This window comes from Bombyx mori, chromosome 3 (genome assembly GCF_030269925.1).
Source record: "Bombyx mori chromosome 3, ASM3026992v2".
NCBI classification, from domain to species: Eukaryota; Metazoa; Arthropoda; class Insecta; order Lepidoptera; family Bombycidae; genus Bombyx; species Bombyx mori.
Genome location: NC_085109.1, coordinates 2264346 through 2279335, shown reverse-complemented (window position 1 = coordinate 2279335; position 14990 = coordinate 2264346). Strand labels below are relative to the sequence as shown.

The 14990-nt window shown below is 33.9% G+C and overlaps 1 protein-coding gene across 4 annotated transcripts in view; it reads left to right on the top strand.

Moving 5' to 3' along the window:
• LOC101737013 (aquaporin-11) overlaps nt 1–14990 on the top strand; it is a 31738-nt gene that overhangs the window by 11455 nt on the left and 5293 nt on the right. For 2 of the 4 annotated variants that reach the window (XM_038020034.2, XM_038020037.2), the window contains exons 3-7: nt 1601–1784; nt 9096–9218; nt 10603–10754; nt 11946–12084; nt 14168–14269. In XM_038020034.2, coding sequence (XP_037875962.1) covers nt 1601–1784; nt 9096–9218; nt 10603–10754; nt 11946–12084; nt 14168–14269 — 700 coding nt within the window. The remainder of the gene's footprint in view (nt 1–1600; nt 1785–9095; nt 9219–10602; nt 10755–11945; nt 12085–14167; nt 14270–14990) is intronic. The other 2 variants (XM_038020043.2, XM_038020051.2) reach the window with 1 other exon arrangement.

Here is a 14990-nt window from a genome sequence, read left to right as displayed (position 1 = left end):
TAAGCCAGGGTTTACACACAATAAGGTCTTTTACAATTAAAATACAATACAATTCTGTAAAACTTTAACATTACTTGTTTACAACAAAAAGCCACGCCTGAGTTATTCAGTGGTTCTTACACAATTAGCCATTTTGTGTTGGTCATAGCAACTACAACTTCTTTTATACAAACAAATGTAATTACTGCGAAACAATTCACAAAACATAGCTTAATATTCAAAATACATATTTTAGTGATTTTACATGACTCACATTTAATTTATTTTACATGAATTACTTTTAAGTAATATTAACTAACATTGTTATTATCCAGCCTAATAATAGATGGCGCCAACAACATCATTGCATAACAATAACAATACTTAATTAAATTATTAGTACTGTTAATTATAATATAAATTATTATTAATATTTATGCTTTATTCATATTTAATCATTTATACAGTCATTTGTGTTTTTAAACAATAATATAAACATTAAACATATTCTGAACATTTTCACATCAAAACAGTGTCTGCTAATTATTAAATATGGTAGAATAACAGTTTTGTTGCTAATAATAAATAAATATTAACATAGAATAAACTAAACTATATATTATTATGTTAATTATTGCCAACAGTGGCGTTTGCGCCCATATATACTATAACACTTTATTGTTTAGGTGCTATTTTATTTTGCATGACAAATAGAATAGGTTTTGCTAATGTTTGATTTTCATAACTGACCAATGAGTTCTTATGGAATAAACAAAAAAAATATATTCAATTATTTCTTGTATCCCCTCTTTATGATATCCTTCCAAAAGACATTGCCCGGCCTATTAATTTTGATTCTTTATTAACTTTAGTCTATTCTAAACATGTAAATATTCTGTGTAAATTTTTATCGGCTAATATTATTTATCTTTAAAGTACCTAGTTAGTCTAACATATATTTGTTTGTGCTGCTCTTAAAATCACAGATTTGCGTATGGAAAAACGATCAAATTAATTTTTATTTAGTATTTTTTTTTTCTCACTGAGCACCTGTCATTTTTTTTTATATTCTTTTACATTGTCAAAATCAATGCAAAAGCGTTGGAGACAAATTCTTATTTTAAAAAATCGGTTGTCTGTAAAGTCGGTTTACTGACGATAGTTGAAATTGAAAACGTCATAGGAAAATACTGACGGAATGGTTTCATTTTTCAATTATCGCAATTATCGTTGCTATAAACAATTGACACCACATTCACTTTTCACTGAACTTCATACTTGATGAAAATATGTAAATGTATTATTGTATAGCAGCTGTCCACGCGGATGCATCGCTCACTCAAGTAGGAGAGAGACAGATGTCGAACGCTGCCGGACGTGGAGGCCGATTGTGCCTCTTTGTCGCTCGTTGCGCGCTCTCGCATGTACTTCAAGCCTTAAATGGAACGCCTCAGAGCGAGGTAACGCCGCATAAGTCATGTTTTTTCGTGCGTGCAGCCGGCTCCACCGAATTATAAGACGTTGTCACATAAAAAAAAAGAAATTAATTATCTTCTTAAAACCAGAAAAACTTGTATTCTCTTCTTTTGCTTGAGTTCTTTACGCATTTTAAATTTTTCAGATCAACAGAGTCACGTTCGCTCCGTTGGTCGTATCGACGCTTTTCATCCTTCTGACGTCACTGCTGGCTCATTGCGCCAGGCGGCTCGTTCATAAGACTATTAACGAGCCATTCGTTCGATTGCTATTCGAAGAACTAATAGCAGCGGCTGAACTATGTGGGTGTTGCTTCGAGTTGATTGTGGGTAAGTAGAATCTGGACGTTATTATCATCACAATACGAGTATACCCCACTTTTTTTTCTATACCTAATCGTTGGTAGCCTAAGGGCCTTTTTTTTGCCCCGAGTGCCGAACCTCCTACCTGGTCTCCGCGCCTAGGGGGCGTGCAGGGTATGTGGGATTGGTCCGCGACTGCGAGACCGTGGGCCCAAGGAATTTTAAGTCCCTACCGCACTAAACGACTCCCCTGCACTCGACGTCCGATCTCCGTCCGGGATCAGAACCCGGTCAGAGTAGGGGGGTTCCCGCGGTCAACACTACAACCAGACACGTGGCTGCCGGATCGGAACGCGATGCATCGCCGACCGGGCTAGCCCAAAAGGCTATTCAAACTTCGTGCGGACCGGTAGGTGAGCTCACGGGCTCAACCTGAGAGAATTACTAACACTAGCCCTAGCCAAGAGCAGTGCTTCGCTGAATCTACTACCGGATCGGATTCGCGACCCACTGAGAAGATCCGGCGAGAAGCTCAGTGGGTTGTGTCTATGGGCTAGTTCACACGTCGAACCCTTCGTCGGAGTCGACGAATTCGACGAGGACGGTGACCGATGCTTGAAGAGCCTAAAAGCACCATACCCCACTGAGCTTCGAGCCGGAACTTCTCGGTCGCGATCTGGTAGTAGATTCAAAGAAGCACTGCTCTTACTTGGGTCAATGTTAGTAATTCTGTCAGGTTAAGTCTTACCTACCGGTCCGTGGGTAGTAGGAATAGCTTCTTAAGCTACCAACGATCAGATAGAGAAGCATTTTTATTTAAAGACGACTCGAGAGCTGTTATTATAGATTACTAGTGTAATTTTCTTTTTATAAAACAGTCATTTTTTAATAAAACAATGGTCTGTGAGTATTAGGAAGAGCCTATTAAGCTACTAACAATTAAATAGAGAAACGTTTTTGTAAAGACGTAAAGACGTCTGAATACTCTTATTATGGATTAATAAAGTGTTTTTTTTTAGTAAAACAAAACCTTTAAATTTTAATTTAATTCGAAAACACCAAAGTAATGTGCGCACGGAATGTAATCACAATAGTTTACTATAATTATATTTGTGTAATGAATGATTGAATGTCAATCTGTCATATGACAATTGATAGTTGTTTAAATAATTTTTCGGTTAATGGACGTTGTGAAATGTGTGTTAAAGAATTATTGAAGAAAGGGCATTAAATGTTGTTTCTTGTTGTTTAGAAGAAACGCAATTTCGTCTTTTCTTATTTAAACACCGTAATTATCATTATAAAACAACATTTTTGCTAATATATTGAGAAAATGGAGAAATTAAGATTTGATTTTACAATGAAATCAATGGCGGATGGAAAAACAAACGTCATATGCATAACTTCCATTGCTACACCAAGTGGACAAGTTTTTGGAATTCCAGTCGAATATCAACCCGTAAATCTTCATAAGGTGATCACAACTACTCCTAACTACACCAGAGTAAAAAACTCTTTAGTAAAAAGGCATCAAACGAGGAAAATATGGATAACTGTGACGGAGGAAATTTCAAAAACATATTTGGATGAAGAACAAAATTTGCAATTCAATGATTGTTATTTGGAAGAGATTTCAGAACAACCTGTTAGTTATGAATCGACATCTATTGATTCTAATCACATGCTTGAAAAACTGTTAGAAAAACTACAAGAACAAAAACAGCAGAAACCAGAAAAAACAAAATTTAGGGAAAATTGCAAAGGATTTTATTGTAGAAAAATTCAACGGCCGTAATTCAAATGCATTACAGTGGATCAAAGATTTTAATAAAGAATGTGAACGTTTTCAAATAAACGAGGATAAACAAAAAATTGAAATTTTGAAGAACTTCTTAGAAAATGCTAGTGTAGATTGGTACAGTTGTATGCTGATGAAGCTTACAGTACAATCAGAATGGAGCAAATGGGAGAAAAAATTTTGTGAGACATTTGCGAACAAAGGATGGTCCTCCACTAGATATGCTCTTGCCTTTAAATATCAATCGGGATCCTTACTTGAGTATGCTTTAAAGAAGGAGAAATTATTGTTGGAAGTCAGGAAGACAGTGGATACCGGAACAATTATTGATCTCATAGCATTTGGTTTACCCAATTATGTGGCGGACAAGATTGACAAAGAAACATTACAAAGAACGGAAGACCTTTACAATGAGATAAGAAAATTGGAACATCTGGTGATGAAAAATAAATATGAAAAAAGGAACAGCTCATATAATTTAGATAATAAAGGGAAAAAGGTTGACGAAAAGAAACCATGCCCAATCTGTTTAAATGAGAAAAAAGGGAAACGGTTCCACCCAGAGGACAGCTGTTGGTTCAAAGAAAAAAATAAAAAAGCTGTGGTAAAAACAGTAAATAATTCAGAATTGGAAATAGAACTGAATGAGAAAAACCCAAAAAACTAGAAATACCACCATTAATAAAAATAAGTTTACAAATAAATGACACTTTGAAGGTTTCTGGAATCTATGACTCTGGATCTAATGTTTCTTTAATTAATGCGAGATTATTGAAAATACAAGAGAAACAGAAGACAAATGATATGCAAGTTGTAAACTTAAAAACTATTAATGGTGAGAAAAAAACGAAAGGTATGGTAACGCTAAAAATAAAAATCTACAATATTGAAAGAAATATGGATATTTTTGTGGTGGATAATGAAAATTTTAACTATGACTTCTTAATTGGTTTGGATTGTATAAAAAAATTCAAATTAATACAAAATGAAGAACTTAACATCATACAATATCCCGAAAAGAAAAGCATAATCTCAAATGAACATTGTTCTAATGAGAATAATGTAACAAATGTCGGAATTCCTGATGTACTAGGTGACAAAAATAAAGAACAAACATTTAAAGAGAGAATAGAAGAGAAAGATAAGATAGAGATGGAACTATACTCTGAGATAGTAAAAAAGGGTACTACTATAAATACCAACAAATTGTGTGAAATTAATTTCAATGAACATGTAAACATTGATGAATTTCAAATGTCTGTAAATCATCTAGATTTATATCAGCAATCAAAAATTGAGAAGTTAGTAGATAAATACAAATCTGTTTTTGCTAAGGACAAATATGATGTTGGCTCTGTGCAGGATTATGAAGCCCATATAGACTTGATGGTAGATAAATACTGCTATAAGCGTCCGTACAGATGCACAATTGAAGACAGAACAGAAATTGAAAGTCAAATATCGAAGCTACTACAGAAAAATTTGATAGAGGAATCTTACAGCCCGTTTGCTGCTCCTGTAACTCTAGCATATAAGAAAGAAGATGATAAAAAAACAAGATTATGCATAGATTTCAGAGATTTAAACAAAATAGTAGTTCCACAATCACAACCTTTCCCACTTATAGAGGACTTAATGACCAAAACAGTAAACTGTAAGTATTATTCTACATTAGACATAAACTCAGCATTTTGGTCGATCCCATTGAAAATTCAAGATAGACATAAGACTGCTTTTGTGACACAAGAAGGACATTTTCAATGGACTTGTCTCCCATTTGGGTTAAAGACTGCACCAGCGATTTTCCAAAGAATATTGAGCAATATTATAAGAAAACACAGACTATCTAACTTTGCAGTAAACTTTATTGACGACATCTTAATTTTTTCTAAAACTTTTGAGGAACATATACAACACATATCGAGACTACTGGAAGCAATACAAAAGGAAGGGTTTAGACTGAAGTTTTCAAAATGTACATTTGCAAGTCACCATGCTAAATACTTGGGTCATATAATAGAAGACAATTCAGTTAGACCTCTGAAAGATTATTTAACTGCTGTCAAAAGCTTCCCAGTTCCAGAAACAAGGAAAAATATACGGCAGTTTTTGGGAAAAGTAAATTTTCATCATAAGTTTGTACCACATAGTGCAATTATCCTCGATCCATTACATAACTTATTAAGGAAAGATGTGAAATTTGTATGGACGGCAGAATGCGAGGAAGCATTTGATAAAATTAGAGCATTGCTTTGCTCAGAACCAATCCTAAAAATATTTGACCCAGATTCACCGATAAGAATTTACACAGATGCTAGTATCAAAGGAGTTGGAGCAGTGTTGAAACAAGACGATGAAAACGGCGTGAGTAAACCGGTTGCTTATTTTTCGAAGAAATTAACAGAAGCACAGAAAAAGAAGAAGGCAATATACTTAGAATGTCTGGCGATAAAAGAAGCAGTCAAATACTGGCAACATTGGCTTATGGGAAAAGAATTTATGGTATACACAGATCATAAACCCCTGGAAAATATGAACATTAAAGCTCGAACTGATGAGGAACTAGGTGATTTAACATATTATCTATCACAATATAATTTTGAAATTAAATACAACCCAGGAAAATCAAATCAAGAAGCGGACTGCTTAAGCCGAAATCCAGTCTTAGAAGCAAATGATAATAACGACGATTTTTTAAAGGTCGTAAATTTAATCGACCTACAAGAAATAAAGAATGACCAGCTAACAAATCCAGACCTACAAAAAGAAAAGAATAAACACATATTAGAGAATGAAGTTTATTACAAGAAAAATAAAAGAAGAAATAAGATTATACTGTCAGAAAAACTTAGCAAAGCTCTAATAAAAAAAGTCCATGACACATACTGCCACATTGGAAGAACCCAGATGACAAATAAAATAACACCATTCTTTTCAGCCAAAAATATTACAGCAAACATTAATAAAATGTGTGATGCGTGTGAAACCTGCATTAAAAACAAGTCCAGGAGGAAGTCGAAATATGGTTTAATGTCACATTTGGGACCAGCCACACACCCGTTTGAAATTGTATCCATCGATACTATTGGGGGCTTTGGAGGATCCCGATCAACCAAAAGGTATTTGCATCTTCTAGTGGATCATTTCACACGGTATGCCTATATTTGTACATCAAAAACTCAAGGCTCCAATGATTTCATTAAGCTAATGCAAAAGGTAACAAAAAATTATGACGTTAATATGGTATTATCAGACCAATACCCTGGCATAAATTCAAAAGAATTTAAAGAATTTCTAAAGAATAATAATATCAAAATAGTTTTCACAGCTGTTGATGCGCCTTTTTCGAATGGGCTTAACGAAAGATTAAATCAAACACTAACAAATAAGATAAGATGTAAAATAAACGAAAGCGATAAGAAGACATCTTGGACAACAATTGCACAAGAATGCGTAGAAAAATATAATGAAACAGAACACACAGTTACAAAGTTTGCTCCCAGGTACCTTCTAGAGGGTGAAAATGTGAGTATTCTACCACTACATTTGAAAACAAGTTGTACAACAGAAGATTTGAGAAGAGATCGAAAATTAGCCTTAGAAAACACAATAAAATCTCACAATTATAATAAAAATATATTTGACCAGTACAGAGAAGGGTATAAATTGGAAGAAGGAGATAGTATTTATGTGGAGAATGGAAATAAACTAAACAGGAAGAAAATGGATGAATTGAGAACAGGGCCATACAAAATACTAAAGAAGATTTCAGAATCGATCTATGAAGTTGACACCGGACACAAAAAAGCAGAATCAAACCTCTACCATATAACAAAGTTGTCTCCAGTGTCTATCTGATATGATAAACAATTGTAAAACCATTCACTGCCTCTTACAATTGTCTTTTCAGCGGGGGAGATGCATAGACCTATATAGTAGGGACACGACATATTGTTCTATACGTACAATTGCTTATATAAATAGCACCCATTTTGAAGGCACATACATAAACATATATCTATCTCGTTCTTACTCAGCACTTTAACTCGCAGGAAAACAATATAACAGTATTTCAGTGCGTACATAAAATGAAACATGAATATACGTAAATATCTCCGTCTCCGTCTAATGAGGCCGAAAATCCGCCATGTTTAGCGCGCCAAATGTCATTGTCACGTCAGTTCGGCCGTCTGTTTTGGGTTGTACATTATTTATTGACTTTGATATCGATTTAATATGATTGATTATATAAAATTTCATAATTTATCATGCTTAAAACATACAAAAATAATAATTAAAACGTATTTTATAGGATCTCAAGAAAGTCGATGCCCTAAAACTATTATCTATATGTATTTAAATTCATTATGGAGCCCTCATCCGAAAAATCCAGTTTTCGGTCGGAATCTATTGATCATGACACTAATCATAAATACCACTTTAAAATATGTCATCAAAACATATTTAGATATTCTGTTTAGATATTTCGGGAAAAAGGCTACCGACAAAATCTCTTCGGAACTATTTAAATAAAATAGTTTTATTCCGCAGTGAGTAAAACACTATTGTAAATTTGTTAAATATTTAATAATTAAGTGATTTTAGAGAGGAAGTCACAAGGAATGACGTTTGTAATTAATGAATAAATGTTCTGTAGGTGTTTTTTTTTTTCACGCGGTCCCTTGATAAGTTTAAAATTTGAATCACTCTCAAGCGAAAGTGATTCAAATGGTGCGGCGCACCTTCCTTGGGGTGCGCTGCGGTAGTATGTTACGGACTTTAGAGTCAGCAAAACAATTAAAATAGATTGTTATAGTCTAATAAAAACACGTACTCAAAATACGATAACATTTAGCATGCTAGAAATGGGCTGATGGCTTTGAACTACGCCATATCTTTATGTTTTGCGACAAACGACAACTTTATAAAATCAGTGTAGCAACTTTTAAAAATCATCATATCGTTTACTTGGCAAATTCGAAGGACGAACTTGTCTTAGATTTCACCCATCTAAATCATATCATATTTGCACATAACAATATACCTACTTACTTCCCATTAAAGTATAAATTCTACAAATAAATAATACTCAACAATATTTAAAATAAAATGAGCCAAGAACGTTTATCGATAAAACCTGATAACATTGAAATCTTTTGTACAGCACTAAAGCCGCCATGTTTTGTGGCCAGATGACGTCACAGTGGCACGAAATTTTGGTTGACGTTTCATTTCCATAGGTTTCCTACTTCATTGGGGAGATGTAATGAATGATTGAATGTCAATCTGTCATATGACAATTGATAGTTGTTTAAATAATTATTGAAGAAAGGGCATTAAATGTTGTTTCTTGTTGTTTAGAAGAAACGCAATTTCGTCTTTTCTTATTTAAACACCGTAATTATCATTATACATACTTATTACCCCTATTTAAATACTGTAACTCTATACTATTTTACCTCCAATTGACTTAAATAAACACACCGAAGATTTCTGTACTAAATCTTAGTAATAAGTTTTGCGTGTTTTTTTTTCACCAGTTGCAGATAATTTCGGTGTGGCCACGTACGCGATTTTCTTGTTCGCCCTAACGATATGGTGGTCTGTGAACTGGGGCGACGCTACTGCATGCCCTTACACGCATATCGAGGACGTCATCGAAGGTGTGTGTATTATCTATATATCTATCATCATATATCTCTATATAAATAAAAATGAATTGTTGTTTGTTAGTTTCGCTAAAACTCGAGAACGGCTGGACCGATTTGGCTAATTTTGGTCTTGAATTATTCGTGGAAGTTCAGGGAAGGTTTAAAAGTTAGATAAATATGAAAATGCTCGGAATTATATAAAAGCAAACAATTTTGTTTTTCCTTTGATGTGTCCCCTTGATGTGTCTTTTATTTATCGATTGAGGCACTACGAAGTCTGCCGGGTCAGCTAGTAAGTATATATAAGTGTGTATTGCTGGAACTTAAACAATTCCTCACAAACCAAACGTCTTCCTCATAACCGAAGCTCACGCTCATAGAAAGACTTACCAAATACATACGTAAACTCGATATGAGACCAACATATCTAGAAGTCAAAGGTTATTTGGTTTAAGCGCCATTTTTGCAAATTTCCAGAAGAGCTATTTCAAATTTAAAATTTGGAAAAAATATAATGAAAAAAAAAAAGTTTCTTCAACAATTTGAATGGAGTAAACATAATTGAAGTTCAATTAAGGACATCGAACTGTTCATGCTAATCATCTATATATATAAAAATGAATTGCTGTTCGTTAGTCTCGCTAAAACTCGAGAACGAATGGACCGATTTGACTAATTTTGGTCTTGAATTATTTGTGGAAGTCCAGAGAAGGTTTAAAAGGTAGATAAATATGAAAATGCTCGGAATTAAATAAAAATAACAATTTTGTTTTTCCTTTGATGTGTCCCCCGTCGGACGGATTCCTTTTGTTTGTTTAAAGCTTAGGTCTTTTATTTATCGATTGAGGCACTACGAAGTCTGCTGGGTCAGCTAGTAAATACATATGTGTATTGCTGGAACTTAAACAATTCCTCACAAACCAAACCTCTTCCTCATAACGGAAGCTCATGCTGATAGAAAGACATACATAATCCTTTTTGTATGTATCCATATAAGAACAATATACCGGAGGGGTAAAAGTTAGGTAAAGGGGTAGTTTAAGCGCCATTTTTGCAAATTTCCAGAAGAGCTATTTCAAGTTTAAAATTTGGATAAAATATCATGACAAAACAACTTCTTCAGCTACAAATAGCTCTCTCCGCTCTCCATTAAAAAATGGAGTAAACATAATTGAAGTTCAATTAAAGACTATTCATAGTAATACCAAATAAAACGGATCTTTAATTACAAAGATAAATGTGGCACATTAAGCGAAATGTCGTTTAAACCGAATAGCCTTTCATCTTTTTCGCCTTTCGCCTTTAGCCTTTATATATATTTAGATCATTCAGAGTTGTTGGGAATTTGACTTGCGCGGTGTCCATTGTCTGTATCAGATTTGTCATCTTCTTTCAGGCAAAGGTGATATTCGCAAGGCCCTTCTCAAGACTTGGGCTGAGTTGACTGGAGGTTTGTTGGTCTTTAAGTACGTTCAGTTGTATTGGGCCCTCGAAATCTCCGAGACCCATAAAGACAAAGCCTTTGAGGAGTGCAGGGCTGATCTACAGGTTAGTGTACATTATTTATTTCGATAACTAATATAAATTACGATGATGTTATTATACCTATATAATTTGATATAGCAAAGTAGCAGTTTCAGCTAGTTAGGTATTGGTATGATGCCAATTGTATAAGGGGGATTTTGTACTCAACAGAGAACCTTCTATTTATCTCAGAAAATAGGTTAAAATAATAAAAATTAAAATAAGTTAGATAAATACATGTAAAAATTTAATAACAATAATAAATTTAAGTTCAAAACTTAAAAAAATGATAATAATAATAATGAATACCACACCGTAAACTTCTCGAGATTCAATCATATTGTAATGACTAGTACAACTACTGGTAATGGTCGTACGTCTTCGACCTCACATCTTAAGGTTGCTTTTCGAACCACTGAATCTGTGTCAGAAGAAGAGAAGTGATGGAACAGTATGATAAATACCAGAGCGATAGACAAAATCAATGAAAACACTTCATTTACTACTGCCTTATTACTAAGTTAGTATTGTTAGGTTCATTAATTAGTACAATGATAATTTGCTAAATCGATAGTACTTAGTTGACTGCACCCAAAATTGAATCGATACAATCATGTGACGATTGAAATATGGGAGGTGCTACATTAAATGTTCCTTTCCAGACAAGGCCGCGTTTTTATAGACGCGTGCACTAGAGTCCGTTAGGGTACATAGTACCTACATATATCGTCTTCTTGCATTAAAACTGTATAATCTCAAAACTTACTAAATTTTACAGGAGAGTATTTTAAAGGTTTAACATATGATATTTTTAATATTAATCATCTTTGCAACATTTATTTTTTAGTTTTTTAGTTTTTACATTATCTGTCTTTTAAAGTAAGATATATAATAAAATTATGTACTAATTTTGTTAATAGTAGTCAAAATATAGGTAAACTAAAAAAAAAACTAAAACTAAGCTACGCTCTTTTGACAGTATTTATGAAAAAAATACTGGTGATACCAAATGATTCCGCATATTAACTCAATTTCGAATATTTTTGGAAATTGTACACTTTTAATGCGAAAATACGATACGTATAAATTGAAAACGCCGTGGCCTAAAGGATAAGGCTCTCGGTGCTCTTATATCGAGTGATGCGAGCGTGCCAATGTTCGAATCCCGCCGTTACCAAATTTTCACGAGTCTTCTGAACATTTCTTTCTTTTCAGGTCCCAGTTATCTACGGAGCTATTGTCGAAGGTATAGCGACCTGTCTCTGTCGGTTAGTTTCAAAGTCCTTGGGTGACTTGAACCCTCGCTTCGCCACCGCCATTGATGCCTTCATTGGCACATCGTTAGTTGTTGCCGGTAAGAATCGCTTTGATAATAATTTGGAACAATATGTATAGTACATTCAATAGTAAGTCAAGTCAAATAGTCAAGGGTATGCTACGTTGTGTGAGTGTGCAATCAGTACGCAGCAGTACACTCACACAAATACAAATATAACCGTTATAATAATGTACTAATGCGTGTGTGGAGTGTATTTTTTGATAATTTTATTTACTTAAAATTTTTATAAAACAAATTGTTCAGATTAAATTATTTATATTGAAAACCCTTGCAGCAGTCGAAGGTAATTAAATACTGGTCTTAGACAAATATCAGTTTAATTAAAGTTACTGAACTCGTCGAGCTTATGTGGCTTTTGGTAAATTTAAGAGATTCGCAGCTATTTCGTGAAGTTCAAGTCAATATTTTATTACATTTTAGTTACATTTCATGCCCAATACTGTTTTTATTTAATTAATGATTTAAAATGATTCCATGAAATAACAGTCTCCTTGTTAGAACAAAATCCCAATAATTAGTTTCAAAATTTATAAAAACTTTAAGTAAATTAAGAGTAGGATAAAATGAGTGACACTTTTTCAAGTTTGGCCATAAAACTCAAAGAAATATTGCATCAGTCTGATAAGTACATACTCATGAAGCCCCCATCATCATCGCGCTCGGTTCTTTCAGAACAATTATTATCTTCTACATCTAGATCAACAAAGCCATCAAAATTATATTTCACCCATTTAATTCTCACAATCATTATTCACCGCTGGCCACAACCACTGGTGGTAGGACCTCTTGTGAGTCCGCGCGGGTAGGTACCACCACCCCGCCTATTTCTGCCGTGAAGCAGTAATGCGTTTCGGTTTGAAGGATGGGGCAGCGGTTGTAACTATACTTGAGACCTTAGAACTTATATCTCAAGGTGGGTGGCGTATTTACGTCGTAGATATCTATGGGCTCCAGTAACCATTTAACACCAGGTGGGCGGTGAGCTCGGCAACCCATCTAAGCAATAAATAAATAAAAACTTCATCATTTTCGGCTTTTCCAATTTCCTTTTTTGCGCATGTCATCTATCTGCCTAATCTAGTTATTACACTATTATCTTTCTCAGTACAAAAAACATATAATCATATTGTCTTTGTCGTCGTAATCACTAAATACATCCTTGCATTTTTTTCCTTACCTGTCCTCTCAAATATTTCCATAGTCCGTAACATTACTCCTTAATTTATTGATTCCACAAAGTTTGCCTGATTTAAATTATGCTGTCTCAATCTTGCCCAGATGTTGTCAGATATATTCCAGGCCATATGCCTCCAGTACTTCAGATAATATTTTTTGTTTACTAGAAGTTGGATCCTATTTTATCCACTCGTAAGAAAGCAAATACTTTACCAGATTTCTTACTGAGTCCTCTAAGTGTGAGTGATCGAACGATCTTCGCTACAGGGGCTATTACTCTGTAGACTGTTATTACAAATGCCCTGGCCTTAGACAAAGATAAAACCCGTTCAACCGTATCTCCTTAAGCCCTTTACTGTGATAACAGAATTATTTGGATTTTCAATTAAGTGTGTTTTAAATCGCAAATAGATAGGCACCTATTGTTTTCAATGGCAATAAAGATGAATGAATTTAGGTTTATCTAGTAATAGGCCATTAAGTGTGATTGACCCTGGGCTCCCTTAACTTTTTTTATTGCTTGGATGGGTGGATGATCTCACAGCCTACCTGGTGTTAAGTGGTTACTGGAGCCTATAGATATCTACGACGTAAATGCGCCACCCACCTTGAGATATAAGTTCTAAGGTCTCAGTATAGTTACAACGGCTGCCCCGCCCTTCAAACCGAAACGCATTACTGTTTCACGGCAGAAATAGGCAGGGTGGTGGTCTCAGAAGAGGTCCTACCACCAGTAAGCCTTAAGCTCCTTAAGCTATTTACTTTGATAACAGAATCATTTGGATTTTCAATTAAGTGTGTTTTTAAATGCAAATAGATAGGCACCTATTGTTTTCAATGGCAATAAAGATGAATGAATTCAGGTATAACTAGTAATAGGACATTAAGTGTGATTGACCCCGGGCTCCCTTCACTGTTGCAGGGGTCCTGACTAGGCACACTGTATTCGTCTACCGCTATCAGGATAATACTGCAAATGCCGATTTAAGTGTGTCCGTGTTTTGCAAAGTACATTTAGGAAAAGGTACAGATTAATAATACAATATAGATACACGAACTGAATTGAATTTTTGTTTGTTTAAAATATACATATATATAATGTAATGTAATGTAATGAAAATTACGTTTGAATTTATTATGTTTATTCAATTCTACGACTCGCGTAGACATAGTTAAAATTACTTTTACGGCTTAATCTGGTGATATATCGATATATTTTTGGTAATATATCGATGCTTAATGCAGGTAATATATCTACACAGTTATTTACGGTTTTCCGAAAACCGTATAGTGTAAATGATATGATGACAATATAATTGCGAGATTAACCCTTAAAAGTTGTTTAAAATATTATATATTTTTTGTCCGATATATTTTTGTTGAGAATCATGCAAGACATTTCTAATAAATTTAAAGTTAAAATAATGCTGCACACACAGACACATAAAGGATAAAGGATCACAAAAATCACTCTGATGTATATTCCGATATATAATATTATATACATTAGCTAATATAGCTGTTAGAGTTTCGACTATGATTTAAAAACGACTATTTTAATAAATCATATCCTAAAAATGTTCGCATTGTTATCTATATAATACGTACAATAACAATATGAAATATTCGCACCGCGCTTTTATACGATCTTATGTTTCCAAGATCTAGAATTTTATTCTAAATAAGTATAGTTTACAATGAAATGGCTCGTAGCCACGGTTTGTATTAAATACGCAATAGCACTA